Source organism: Alligator mississippiensis, chromosome 4, assembly GCF_030867095.1.
Source record: "Alligator mississippiensis isolate rAllMis1 chromosome 4, rAllMis1, whole genome shotgun sequence".
Taxonomy (NCBI): domain Eukaryota; kingdom Metazoa; phylum Chordata; order Crocodylia; family Alligatoridae; genus Alligator; species Alligator mississippiensis.
In genome coordinates this window covers 20,280,236-20,295,579 of record NC_081827.1, presented here as the reverse complement: position 1 = coordinate 20,295,579, position 15,344 = coordinate 20,280,236, and the positions used below count along the sequence as shown (strand labels likewise).

At 41.6% G+C, this 15,344-nt stretch overlaps 1 protein-coding gene across 2 annotated transcripts in view; it reads right to left on the bottom strand.

Moving 5' to 3' along the window:
* The window catches only part of HGF (hepatocyte growth factor), an 85,838-nt gene that overhangs the window by 26,178 nt on the left and 44,316 nt on the right, over window positions 1-15,344 (bottom strand). For both annotated transcript variants that reach the window (XM_014607591.3, XM_019487522.2), the window contains exons 8-11: window positions 9,935-10,109; window positions 5,305-5,432; window positions 2,886-2,988; window positions 402-541 (exon numbers count right to left, since the gene is read on the bottom strand). In XM_014607591.3, coding sequence (XP_014463077.2) covers window positions 402-541; window positions 2,886-2,988; window positions 5,305-5,432; window positions 9,935-10,109 — 546 coding nt within the window. The remainder of the gene's footprint in view (window positions 1-401; window positions 542-2,885; window positions 2,989-5,304; window positions 5,433-9,934; window positions 10,110-15,344) is intronic.

Below are 15,344 nucleotides of genomic sequence, written 5' to 3'. Positions count from 1 at the left end.
GTAGAGAAGGTATTTGACCTGGGTCTCTGAAGCCCCAGGCCAGTACCCTAACCCCTGGGCCATCCTCCCTCCCCTGCCAACTTGACTGTGCCAAGTAGTCCCACTAGAAAGCACTTGCCCATCTGTTAGACTTCTATCTATGCTGCTGCAGCAGCTACATAAAAGAGCCTGAAAGCCAGTCCTGGGAGCATCCCCTGGCACAGGCTTTGCACAGTCTTTGCACAGCCAGCTTTTCCCATTGTTCCCAAGCTACATTACTCCAACTAGGAATGTAAAATGTCTGGTCCCACATGTGACAGCTAGAAGTGAGACCAATGCACAAGGCACCTTTGCATAGCTAAAATTATGCAGCTGACAGTCATTCTCAAGTTGCAAATGCCTGAGGCATACTCAGTACTCACATCTAGAAATAGGACAGTAGTCCCAGGGGATGAGTGGATCACTTGTGTAGCACCAGGGACCATGAGCATCGTCATCTGGATTGCGGCAGTAGTTTTTCTTCAGTTTGCTAACATCCGGTTCCCTGAACACTGGTATATGCCTAAAGAAAAATATAGGATATCAATAAGCCAATTAATTGGTAAATGAGTGTTGTCCAGACTCTGAAAGCTGATTGCACTGTAATGTCCATTTCATTTAGAAATGTAGAAGGCAGGATGTGACCTGCCTAAATTTCTTTAAAAATCTTCATTTTCAAAATCCTATGGCCCTAGCAACTTCAGTCTCATTGAAAGTAAATGGCTGAACAGAGCAATGGCTAAATATCTTTTTAAAATCTGGAGTTATGTCATTATACATTATTAACCATAGCTGGATGAATAATACAAAAAAAATGACTATGAACATTCATTTCTATTTTTACATTAATTTGCTTTGACTGTGTTCATTCTCCTTTTGTGTTTGTTTCTGCAAATCCTCTGGCATCTGATAGGAGCTTGGGAATTACTTTCTAGTTGCTTTGAGGCCTGGAAAGAGAAATAATTTACCCAACTCAACCTGGAAACACTTATCTTAGATTTTTTTAAGGCATTTTGGTGCTTGATGAAGCAGATAAGCACCTACCATCCACCCATTAAGGATCACTGGTATTTTTAAGCCTGCAGCTCAGTCATCTGCCAAACCTGTTGGTACCTATTGGGCAGAGGTACCTAAGTTGTCCCTGGTTTATATTTTAAAGTTGGCTAAGCACTGCTGCCACCTCCTGGCTAATGAGTGCCTCAAAGCCCAATCTCAAGATGGATGAAAGGCCCTGCAGTTGTCTGCCCCACCCAGAGCACAGTCTCTTAGGCAGATCCTGAATACACCTAAATCCAATAACATGGGTCCATAGTGAGATGTAGGCTGAGTGCAAGCAACATTAAGTCAAGTGTAGACATGAAAAAGAGAAAAATAGTAATGTGTCTGCAAATATGAAAAAGAGAAGCTCCTTGGACCTCAACTTTCTGGGAAAATTCCCTCAGCTGACCCCGTATGTAATTGAAAGGGGAAATTGTGTCTTATCCCATGAAATATCTCCTGGTTGTGCCTTCTGTTACTCCTGGAAGCTTAGACAACTCCCAGCTCAGCTGGCTGAAAACCCTTTCACTCTCTCCATAGGTAACCTAGGCAGCATAGAACTACCTAATTCAGGACTAAAAAATCCATTCAGTGGAAATACACTTGTATCTTTAACAGAGGACCCAGATGGGAATGGATTTGGAGCTTGTCTCGATGCACGTATGCATGCCCATGAACAGACAGGTGCAAACTATAGGCATGTCTACACTGGTTCTGTGATGTTGTTGAGGCTGCTGCCCAAAACCTGCTCCCGCACCCCATACACCAAACCCATGAGTCGAATGAGGAGGACACTCAGGCACTGCTCTTGAGAAACAGAAATCTTGAGAGTGGCAGTAGAGGTCACCTCTGGCACATCCTCAGTGCAACAGTTCCAGGTTTGAAATATGCAGAGCAGAAACAGGTGGCCAAAGCTTATTATTATTAGTGGCAGCACCTATAGCCCCTCTGTGCTGGTCAGCTCGGGTACTCGAGATAATCATGCTGCATACTTCCATGCCTATTCTGAGCATCTGATGCAACTAGAAAAGGACTTTAGGACCCAACCTGTATATGCACATTACAGCACATCCCTGAAATGCAGTTGATTAATAAAGGCAGTCAGCAAGTAGGTGCAGAAATTCCCACACTGTAAGGGTTATCTAACAAAGAACCAAACAGGGATGGCAGAAACTAAATACAAAACAAAGAACAACTACTTTCCTAAGTGAAGGAAAATAATTTGCTTTGCATTAGTAACGTGTCGTTATGTTTAATGATCATGTGCCTTTAAGCCCACTGTACCTTTACTGAGAGAGGTTTTTAGTCTTCTTTTCCTAACAAGCAGAGTCTGCACTGCAAGTAAAACTGAACTAGGTGCATTGCAGAGAGCACTGGTATCATGCTCATAACCTTTCTTGGAGTGTTGATCCATTTGCAACAATAAATTGAACTGATGTCTATCAAATTTCATTGCCTTTTCTACCAGTGCATCATCTTGGTTCTTGTTCAAGTCTTGTTCTTGACAGTATTCAGAGAGTGCTCAGTAATTCATAATTCATGTTCCATAGGGAGCAAATACAACATAATCCTTCTACCCTCCTCCTCAGCATAATATTTTTAAAGGGCAGACAGGGGGGAAACCTAGCCAGTAAACTAAATGCTAAAGCCTGCAATTAGTGGTAATCCTGAACAAAGACACATTATGCAATATACTTAAATGTTGAAGAAAATTATCCTGCAAATCCCAAGGGATATTTTAAATGCTTGCAGAAGACAGAGGTGGCAATTGGAAATGGTGTTTATATGGTACTCATTGCATGTACTCTTTGTTTAGTATGTAACAGCACCTCCTTAAATCTTCAATATTCTTGTCCCACAAGGAGCAAGTTAGCCCAAATCTTGTCTTGGACAAATTCCCCATGTAATTCCTGCCGTTGCCACGGTAGCAATCTGGATAAAAAATGTTGAGAAAAAGAAAAGTTGAGGGAACGTGTGCAATGTAGAAAAGCAAACTGTTCTATACTAGAAGTCATCCAAATAATTAAATAAATCAAGTTCTATATTTAGCAAACACTATACAAGATAAAACAAACATAAATAAAACTAGAGAAAAAATAATCCACCAGAATTAAGATGGACACATCCCCTTTTTGAGGCCTAGCATAAAGTGTGTCTTTCCTTTTTAGATAAATTGGAAATTTTTTCTGTTCAAAATAATTTGATTACAGTTAGGTTTGTGGGGTCACTGAAGAATCAACTTCAAAACACTGCCAGGATGCATTATGCTTTAAAAAAAAAAAATAGTCCAGATGTTCTCAACTCAAATTGGGAATGAAACTTCTAAACTCATTAGTAGTAGCTCTGGATTTTGGCAGGAGCAGACAACAATTAAGTTATTCTTTCCTTTGGCAAGGCAAAAGACTAGAGTATCTTTAACACATCTTTAAAAATTGTTGTTTTTTTTAGGACAAATCATTTTTATTTCATGACCCATTAACACCAAATGTGTGTGAAAAGCTTCAAAGGGAGCATTTAAAATGGCCAATACCACAAAAAAACCCATAAAAAATAAACAATTTAATATTGGTCAAAAGCAGATATTTTATTGTTAATAATTACTCATTTCCTTATCCCACCAAGAAAATATTCAGTGAATGCCAGAATCTGCATCTATTATTTAATATCATTGTGATGTAGGTTCTAATGTAACACCCAGGCATATTTAACAAGATGTTGTGTCACTCTCCATTCTCAAGGGATAACAATGCACCTTGTAGGAATGGCAAGGGCTGGTTATAGAAGAATAGCTATAGAGAAAGCTCATTTAGGCTAAGTACACACAGTCAAAAAGTCTGAGGTTGAATCAGTTAAATCTTCACAGGTTAATCCAAACTGCGTAGACTGAATTGATAAGCAAGTGAACAGACATTCACTTTTAATTCCAGAAAATGCAGCCACATACCTGCAGTGGCCCAGGCCAGAAGCTGGGGGCCACTAAAGCAAGCCTCCCTGCTCAGCTGCAGCAGACAGCTTGGGTCCAGGCTAGCCCACCCTGAGAAGTGGGGCTTGCAGGGGACGTGCAAAGCATCCTGGGATGCTGGGGGACTGAGACTTAACTTGAATCTGGAGGGGTTCTGGGACAGAAGTTGAATAAACTGATTTAACCTAAATCAGTTAAATCAGATGCTACATCCATCCAGGCTTCTCTTAAGCCTGTTCCAGCCATTTTGAAAGTGGTTAATGTGCACCGAACTTATGTTGTGTTGCAGATTTGACCTGGTTTCCAGTCACTTATACCAATTTATGTGTAATTTCTGTCCCTATCTTTAATGTTTTAGTCTTTGATTTTGTTTAAAGTTCACAGCTATACTAATTATTTTATTCCCAGAGGTGATGTACATGGAATTGTTACAAACTATCTCATAGGAATCATCGGTTCAAACTATTAAAAAAAAATCTTCATCATTAGATGATCAATATGGGCACATCTACGTGTGATTTACTGCAGTAGATTAATTAGCTCTACAGTAAACCTTCATTGTCTACACGTGTGGAGCTATTAAGTCACAATAAATTAATTGACTCCACTGTACAACAGTACTGACTGACACAAGTACTGTCCTATAGCAGAGGTTAGTATGCTGCAATGCATCTGTGGACAATGACCCAGACTACCTGGGGCACAAGGGTGCTACAGTGCAGGGCTGCCTGCTGTCTAGCCCCGCACTGTAGCACCCTTGTACCCCAACCAACCCCTCTGCAGCACGTTGAGCTGGGGCAGAGCAGCTGTGGGCTGGCAGGCTGACCTACCAGGACACTTGCCAGCTGAGGCTGCTCCATCCTGCCTCAGCGTGATATGGTCCCAGGCACAAGTGAACAGACATTCACTGTAGAGGAACAAATGAACTGCACTGGAGTTTATTCAGGCACATTAACAGCACATGAAGATGCCCCCTATACCTGGTAAAAAAATAATATGCCAGAACCTCAGCTGTATGACAACATTTTATTTGCCTTCATTGAGCATCTGGCTGGATAAATTGGAGCAAACCTTCACCTCTGTTGGAGTTGAGGGACTAGGCCAGTTTTGACCTCATTTAGACCACCATAGTGACCCTAGAATAATTAAAGTGAAACCAATGGAATTATTCAGTTTTAGGGTAGAGTGGAAATTAGAATATGGTTCTTATTTTCATGAGTGCCTATTTGACACCTTGAACCAGTTACATTTACTTAAAATTATATTTATCTCTTTGTGCCTATTACCTTGTTCACTTGAGACATCACACTTGGGTATTTGGGAACAATAACCAATCCGGATGTTTGGGTCAGTTGTAAAACACCATGGTGACTCAGATCCATCTGGATTTCGGCAGTAATTCTCCCTTAAATCCCTGTAAAAAAATAAGCATGTTAACTTACATTGCACATACCCTCAGACTGCTACAGGGTTCTAGTGCCTTTGAGTTAACAATAATACAGGCTCCTTGAGGTCTGCATACTATTGATCAATGTCAAGTGCAGACAGATTAAGAGCCAATAAAAATGCAGGGACTAGTAAAGTACAAAAATGCAACTAGAGTGCGGTTATGGGGAATCATTTCCAGTAGATCCATGCTTTGACTAGCGATAGGATTTCATTTGAAGTTAAATAACATTTTAAATGTGGTTTATTTTCAAATGGGAAACACCACCATTTTTTTCAAAGCTTTCTCTGATTACATATTTATAGCATGCAAGCTGGTATCACATACACCTGAAACCCATTAGAAGTATTTTTTTTAAACTACAAGCCTTTCAATAGCACTTAAAGTCCCCAGCACTTTGAATGGCTCCACTGAACAGGTAGAAAGGGGTGCTCTGATGTTTGTCATTGATTTAATTACGAAACCATATCTGAAAATATGAAAAATGTGTGTTGAAATACTATACAGGTATCACCTTTTCAGTAAGAGTCTAACCACAAGGGATTATCTTTACAAAAAAATTCTCACAGCTTGAACCAACTAGGCAAACTTCTCAAACATAAGTTTTATTATCCAGTCTGTCGAAAATTGTTCTCATGTTCTTCACTGTGCATGTGTGTGACCTTACTGTATTTTTCCATGTGCAACAGTTGTCAGTAAATTTACTGTAGAATAAATGTGCCCAAGCCTGTTAACTCTTGTTCCACCATCATGTATGTAACCCCATTGACTTAAGTATGCCAATAGCTCTTATACATGACTATTCACACGAATGCTGGCTGCAGGAACAGCTCTAATATTCTTTGTGTCATGAAATGTTAAACTTTTCTAGTGGAGATGCCTAAACTACATATAGTCCTAATCCTGCTGTTGAATTCAAACAAAAAAAAAAACACAACTTCAATGGTAATTTGGAATGAGAAGAAATCTGTAGGTTTATGTCCATGGATTGTTTTTTGAGGACTTGGGGATTTTAATGGTTGTGAAATGTATAAGGCAGGTCAGGACCATTCAGCTTCATAGATATAGGTCCACTGTAGTGTTTAACATCTGGGGTTAAGTACAGATATTCAAAAAGCCCAAGCCTGAATTGATTCAGTCTTTGCAGGTTAGTCTAACCTGTATAGACTGAACCAACAAGCAACTGAATAGACATTCATTTTTGATTCTGGAAATGCAGCCACATGTCTGCAGTGGCTCAGGTTAGAAGCTGGGGAGCACTAGACTGAGCCCTTCCTTCCCTTCGGCAGTGGCCGGAAGGCTGGAGGGAAGGTGAGCTGATGGGGGGTATGGGCAGGCCTGGGCAGGCTGAGTATAGGGAGAGTTTTAAACCCCTACCCTGGCCTGCAGGGACCCCAACCCAGGTGTGCCTGGAGGGGGAAGGGGAAAGCAGCTCTTGCCAAGTTCTCTGTGAGTGGTGGGGTGTGTGGCCAGCCTGGTTTTTCCCCTCTGCTCAAGGTTCAGCATGGCCCAGGACCCCCAGAGCCCACCTACCAGCCAGGGGGCAATCCTGCTGCACCTTCCCAGCCACCAGGTCCAGGTTTTTGCTGGGGAAGCACAGGAGCAAGGGCTAGATCAGGGGGAAGAAGGGGATTGAAACCAGCCCCAAACCCAAATGGGGACATGAACAGAGGAGAGCACAAAAGGTTCACAGTGATGGTGCCTCCATCCTGGATGTGAGCCCTGCTGAGCAAAGGGACTCAGGTTGGGGGCGTGGGGAAGGGGTTCAAGTGTGTGTCCATGCTAGCCCAGGGCATAGCTGAGCCGAGCCTACAGCTCCTTCTATCTGCTGGAGAGCATCACCTAGTCGGCCCTGGGCCTGACTCCAGCCCCTACAGTGGCACACATAGCATGGGCTCACCCCAGCAATGCCAAGAAGGTGGGTGATATGATGCTGGAGGCTGAGCCAGGCCAGGTGCCAGGCTCCAAGGCAGATGGGTGTAAGGGTTCCCTGGGCAGTGAGGAGCAGCTGACTGTGCTCACCGCTGCCATGTGGTACTCACTGAGCTACTACCTGCCATCCCCTTGGCTATGGGCGCTGAGTTGGGCGCACCCTGATCATTCTTCCCCTACTTGGCAGTGGCACAGCACAGCCCTGTGTACCAGGCATAGGGCACTACTCCTATGGTTTCCCCACCACTGCTTTCTGCCCAGCCAGTGGCTGACCGCAGTTCACTGGCACAGGCAGCACCAACAGCACCTACCAGTATGGCTGGGGCAGGCTCCCTTTACAGCAGCAGCAGTGGGAAAGCCAGAGGGGTAGTGCCTGATGCTTGGTACACAGGGCCGTGCTGCACCGCTACCGCTACTGCTGGGTAGGGGAAGACCGAGCAAGGCACGCCAGCTCAGTGCCCAGTGATCCAGTGGACACCAGGTAGTAGCAGAGTGAGTACTGCACAGCAGCAGCATGTATGGCTAGCTCCTGCCCACCTCCTGGGGAGCCCTTGCACCCATCTTCCTTGGAGCCCAGTGCCTGTCCCAGCTCAGCCTCCAACATCATGCCGCCCAGCTTCTTGGTGCCCTTGCCCAGCTCCAGGTGCTGCTGGGGTGAGCCTGAGCTGTGAATGCCACTACAAGGGCTGGGGCCAGAGCTGATCCAGCCATCACTCTCCAGCAGGTAGAAGGGGCTGCTGGGCAGGAGCTGCTCCCCCAGCTGCATGCTCAGTTCAGCTCTGACCCAAGCTAGCACAGAGACACACTTGAGCCCCTTCCCCACTCCCCTAGTCTAGGTCCTTCTTCTTGGCAGGGCTCAAGTCCAGGATGGAGCCACTGCTGCCACCACTGCTGCTGTGACCCCTCTGTGTTCTGCTCTGTGAATGTCCCCACCTGGGGTTGGGGCCGGTTTCACTCCCCACCCTCCCCTGCAATCTAGCCTTTGTTCCTGGGCTGCCCCAAGTGAAACCCCTGCCCTGGCAGCTGGAAAGGCACAGCAGGATCACCCCTGGCTGGCAGAGGGGCTCTGGAGGTCTTAGGCCGTGCTGAGCCACGAGCAGGGGGGACCCCAGCTGGGATCCCATGCTAGTGGAAGAGGGGAGGCAAGGGCTTAATCCCCCTCCACCTGAGCCTGCTGTCCCATGCCCCTGCCCCCTCCATTCCAGGGAGGAAAAGTCTAGCAAAGGCTGCTCTGTCCCCTCCAAGCAGACCGGGCTGGCAGTTTCCCACCACCCATACCCTTGTCAGCCAGCCCTCACTGCTCCAACTAGAAACTAAAGGGGCAGGGCCAATCCTGCTGTGCTTGAGCAGACAACACAGCACAGCACAGGGCTGCAAAGCATCCTGGGATGCTGGGGGACTGTGATTTAACTTGAATCAGGAAGGGGTCCAGGACAGAAGTTCCATAAACTGGTTTGACCTAAATCAGTTAAGTCTGATACTACCCTTAACCAGGTTTACCTTAAACTAGTTTTGGTCATTTTGAAACTGATTTATGTGCACTGAACTTTTGTTCTGTTACAGGTTTAAACCAGTTTCTGATCACTTAAACCAGCTTGTGTGTAACTTCTGTCCCATGCCTGGGTGAATTCAACTTATTATTCTTAGCCACATAGGAGAATACCTTAGCTTTGTACCTGGATCCAAGTTACTTCAGCTAATGTTCATTTTATTTAACTTCAAAATAAACTGTTGTACACACATGAATACATCATATAACACTGACAAGAGCTCTGCTAGCAAAGAACAACAAAACAACTGAGATAGCAAGGCTAAGCATGTTGCCCAAAACTGCAGGACAAGTTATTTTTTCTGATTTGAGATTAGGAAACTAAAAACCTTGTGCTCTGCCTATGAAATCAATGGACTATTTTAGGCACAGAGTGATGAAAACACATGCTAGAAATGTAAAAATTAACAAAAGAGAAAAAACATCAAGAAGAATGCAAAATTAAAAAAAACCCTGCATAAATATCATACATGTAGAGTATTCTCAATGAGATTATGACTAGCTCTAAAAAATGAACACAGTAAGACTCAGATAAAATAAATATCAAATCTATGAATAACTACCTTTGTCCTTCCAAGAAATTGTAATAATTTATTAACATGTATGGGATTTGGGCCACAGTCCCACAAACATACATGCACTTAGCTTTGAAGTCAATGAGATTGCAATTAAGCTCGTGGGCACATGTTTACAGGACCAGGGTTTTACCTGTACAAAAATAAACATGGTCTGGGAGCAATTTGTTGTTTTTTTTTTCTTTAGTTTTTTTTTTAAGAGAATAAACATGTGTTCGTACAATCCTGCAATGTTCTGGAAGCTCTCTGCCTTAAGGACAATAATGAATGTGTCAGAATGCAGACTAATAGCAATGATGATATATTAAAAAGTAATAACCTTTCTTTAAATGCTCTTTGACAACACAAATCTCTGAATTACAGGGAACTAATCCCTGCCCTGTGATCTGTGACACTTGCATGTCTCTACTCACTTGCACTTGAAGTTTTCTGGAGTGATGTTGTGCTGGTGAGGAAACTGGGAGTCCCAGCGCTGACACTGGATGCCACTCCATATGTTATTCACAGTACCTCGGTAGCCCTCACCTTGCCCCTTGATGCACTCTGTTGTTTCAACTGCTGCATCAGTGCTATTCACAATGCTCTGAGCTAGAAAGGAAGAGAAAAATTGCAGTTTTCTTTTTTTAGTTCTCCAGGATCAAGCCCAGGGTTGCGAGAGCGACCTGTCATCCCTAACCTGTGGCTACTCAAGTACTGGCCCTCTGCTGAAATTAACAATAATGATGAAGTCTGACAACTCTAAAAATAATTAATTGCTGATTTCAGCATTTACAAAGCCAATTAAAATACTGGTGTGTGTGCCAGGGTTTTATGCTGGCACATCCTTCTCACAGGATTAGGGCCTGGAGTATAAGAATTTCTACAAACCATGCTGTTCAATGAGTCACCTGTTTAACCCTACAACAGTCAGTGTCTGAGTAATATTCTTAATTACTATACTCCCAATCCTGCAAATATTTACACATTACTTTAACTTTTACAAAAGTCCAAAGAGATCCCCAATGTGTATAATGTTAAGCACATCGATATGTTTTTCAGGATTAAGACCCTAAAATGTATCCCTCCTCCTCCCCCCTGCACCCAAGAAAACTCCACCATAAATATCAATAATGGATTAATGAGCAGCACCTTATTAATAAACAATAACTCTTATCATGTGCTAAAGTCCTACAGATTCCTCTAAACCAGAGCTTTCCAAACTTTTCATGTTGGTGACACACTTTTTAGACATGCATCATTTCGCGACACAGTAATTCAGTTCCGGGGGAGGGGCCAAGGGAAGCAGACGCGAGTAAGGGAGCTCCGCGGTGCCCTTCCGCAAAATTTTCTGCATTTCACGCGACACACCTACACACTGTTGCCGACACACTAATGTGTCGCAGCGCACAGTTTGGAAAGCTTTGCTCTAAACTACTCCTTTTCTTTCACTTTATGAGGCACAAAAGTATGTCCCCTTAGCTTCTGGAAACCTGAGATAAGAATTCTCTATAGAGAGACAAATATTTTCAAGACCAACGAACTCATCAGACTCAAGATCTTTTACAGATGTTGATAGGATCTGCATTCATGCTGGTGTGGGCTAGCTTGAACAATATTTAGAGAAACAGTGGTTTCTCAAATGAGTAATTCAGATCACTTGAAAGCTCTTTTTATTTCTTGTGAGATGTTGATAATTGAGAAGTTAATGGGCCAGATGTTGCAACAGATACCTACTGAGTCATGTAAAACTAAAAATTCTATAGGAACAGAAGTTTTCAAAACATAAAAAAAATCCAAAACCTTTTTTTCCAATCAGTTTCTTCAAGTGTTATTTTGTATTTGCTAATACAGATTGGTTCACAATCCTGGGAATCAGTTAGCTTATCAGATGTTATTTGCAAAGAGTAAGCATATTAATAACATATCCCAGTCAATGAGAGTTAATTCTTTCTGAAAGCTCTAGCAACTAGAACAATAATATAGACGTGTCTGCTTGATAACACCTTTCATGTTTGTTGTGTTGCTAATTCCAGCTAGCTCCACTAACTTGCAAAGGGAATGCGTCTTAGGGAAACTAAGTGTCATAACAGATGGATTTTGTATGCCTTGTTTCCAAATCGTTTCCATTAAAGATTACATTCATGTCAAATGATAACTTCAGGATTCAACGCCGTACCATGCATTTCTCTGTGCATTTCCCTTTTCTTCTTTTATTCGGTTGATGTTTTTACCAGAATGTTTCCTGGTCAAATTAATTTCCTGCCTCTCCTTCCCAACACAGTCCATCTGCAAAGGCAGCCCCACTGCTCTGAGGTTAGGAATCCCAAGCTCATTGCAAAGGGCAGAACAATGTCCCCTGCATACAGAGGATTCTGTGAGCTAGGAAGTTCATTCTCTATACTGGGTTTGTCACAGGGATTTGCAGCAGATAACTAGACCTCAAGTTTCAATCTATTAAAAATATTGTTATTGATTTTATAAGGACTTTACGAGGAAATAAAAGCATACATGCACACACACATATTTGTAGAAATGTACAGTTATGTCTTTCATGTCACATCACAATTTATATTTTTTAAAAATAATTGAAAAATATTTACAGCCTTCCACAGTTCTCCCACTCTCTAGAACATACATTGCCTCCAGAGGTTTAAGCAGAGTTTTGGAAAGTTATTCATGGAATCACAGAACAGTAGGGCGGAAAGAAACATCAAAGGTCATCTAGTCCAATCCCTTGCTCAAAGCATGATCATCTCTAATCCATCCCATCCCATACAGGTGCTTGTCTAACCTGTTCCTAAAACTGCACAACCCTGTCTCTGCATTCCCCCAGAACACCAAGGACACTCTAACCTACCACAAGTAGAGGAGGGAGATGGGGATACTGTCAAAGTCCTACTGTTGCAAGTGTTATTAAAAATACTCAGAAGATCCAAGTGAGGAGACTATGCTCCTCATCACCAATCTGACTGTGGGGTAAAATTCCTTCCTGATCCCAAATGTAGCAAATTAATTGTATTCTTAGTCATGTTTGTTAAAAAGGGAGATAACGAGTTCTACTCCAGACTTAGCTAAACACTTTGGTAGAAGGAACCACCTACATTTTTAACCATTTATTTCACATAAAATAAGAACCACTGAACTCCCAATATTGTGAAGCTATAACAAATCAGCAACTACTACTTTGTAGCAGATCCTCGCTATCACTAGCTGTTCTCCCAGGTAACTATTATGAATGAAGTATTAAGTCATTATGAAGAATGCTAATTTTAACCTCGTTTGCTAGTTATCAAAATAATTACCTAACCTCAGAAAGCCATCTCATCCCAAACAATCCTTAGTGTGCATAAACTTTTGACATACAATTTGCTGTTTATAAATTAATAGGATCTGAGGAATGAGATACAGGAATGGAAGGTAGCCAATAAGTCTTCTTCCCAGGAACTCCCCTCACCCCACAAAGCCTAACATAGGCAATGTGCTAAGGATGCAGCTGGATGAAGAAAAAGCATGTTGGAGGGAAACAACAGAAAGCAATGAGAGTCCAGGCAGTTCTGCAAACCATTAAGGGGAGATGTAAATAGGTGCCTTAACATGCCCATTCCCTGCACACACGCGAGTGTGCACACAGTATTTGTCATATAAACAGATGCAGCAATCAACCTTTCTCTTGGAAAGTAATAGGATTCATTTCTTAGGGCTTGCCTAAAGAGAGAATATATTGCAAAACAAGTTTGTGAATTGACATGGAGGGGAAAGGAGGGCAGGCAGGGCCCTGGACACCCTGGTTTTCCTTATGGTCACCCTAGGAATAAGCATGTTTGAGAACTAATGTAGAATTAGTTTGGCTGAATAGCTATTCCAGCATGGCTAATTCACTAGACAGTCCCCCCATGTAAACAAGCAGAAAGGCACAGAATGAAATGTCATTGAGTTTTTTCTTATACAACAAAAAGATTGAGCTCCTGCCTTAAATGCAAACATAATACAACCTGAGCAACAAAATTAACAGTGAACCATCCATTATTTATAGAGAATACGGATTAGTATATTGAATATAAAACAAGGGATACCTAGCAGACCCAAATTTGTCCCTCAAAGCATGTATTGTTCTTGGCAGAACTAATCTCTCTATAACAGTTTCACCTCCAAAATTCGCATATCAGATAAATGAACAATAATTCTACAATAAAATTTATATAATACTCACAAGGATATTGAGAGGATTAATTAGCAGGGCTCAATGAGCTATGCACAATAAACCATTTATCCAGTGAACTTATCCTTTTTCCTGCTTGCACAAAAGCTGCAAACAACTTGCAGTTCCCTCAGAATTATTCAACATTTGAGCAGTTTCATTATTTCTCAAAATTCATCCTGTGACTTGATCATAAACTTTTCATACATGACATTCATAAATAGAAGCACCTTTTTAAACCCATTTGATTGGTTACATATATCACTATTATTTTTGTTCTCCAAGTAACTAAGCAAACAGGTACTTTTGTCATCAAAAATTACCTGTTGAAATTTGGTAGTGTAAGACTGAGGTAGCTCTGATGAGTCAAAAATTGTGTCAGGCAAAGTTTTCTTAGCGTGATATCTTTTATAGGACCAACTATATAGTTGGGATAGAGTTAGACAAGCTTTTGAATGCAAGACATTTTTCTCCAGGGCTGACTAGAACATGCCAAACACAATATATGACTATGATTATGACTATGCTATGCCTGACTTGTTTTGGTCAGGCCTAAAAGGAGAATATCTTCAAAAGTTTGTCTAACTCCATCCTAACTCTGAAGCAGGTCCAATAAAAGATATCACCTTAAGAAATCCTCGTCTTTTGTATTGAAATTTAAAATTAGTGACCATGCAACTTTAAAATTAATCTTTACAAAAAGCAATGGATAATAATGGACTGTGAGCACAGTCCAAAAAATGTGTGAATATTTCTATGTATGCATATCATATATGAACCCAACTCTATTCCGTCCTAATCCTGCAAAGCATCTTGTATGGGCTGCTTTTCAGGTTCAGATCTTAAGCGATTTGTTTAATTAAGGACTAAGAGCCAATGCAACTTTAATCACGTGAATAGTTTCCTTGACATAAGATTATACACACGCTTAAGTGGCTTGTTGGATCAGGGCCTTGATCAGAGCTGAACTGGCTGAAGGAGGAGTACAATTCTCTATGTTTTGAAAGAGTGTTATATAAAAAAATGCTACTTGCTTGTTAATGAAATGTCATTATTATTTCCGGTGTGATGCTTTACTTGGAAATTAGAAGAAATAATTTTGTCATTTATCTGCTTTTAAATACAATTGAAGCCATTTTTTACAGTTGAAGAACCAAGAATAGCTCCTGAAGCTTTATTACTTCAATTAATTTAGACAACTGTGTCAGATTCTTCAGCACAATCATGCACACAAAGTTCAAATGGTACAAAGGCATCTGTTTATTTTAAAATATTCTGTTTTAATACCTTTACATGAACTGCTTAATAAAGAAGGGCTTTTATACGGTAATGACATATCCCAAATGGACTGTTGTAAAAACAAACAAGGGCCATAATCTGGAGCTTCACATACTGGATTGAAGCTTCTTTTTTTCAATTCCATTTCCTCCAACACTTCTGAGATAGGTGGAAGCAGCAATCAACATCATCTAGGCTAGGGACAGACATTCAAAAGGCCTGAGCCTGAATTGATTCAATCTTTGCAAGTTAGTCTAACCTGGCTAGGCTAAATGTACACTGTTGTTAATGATTTTCAAATTAAATGTACATTTTACAATTAAATGTACACTATTGTTAATTATTTTAAAATTATACGCTATAGTATA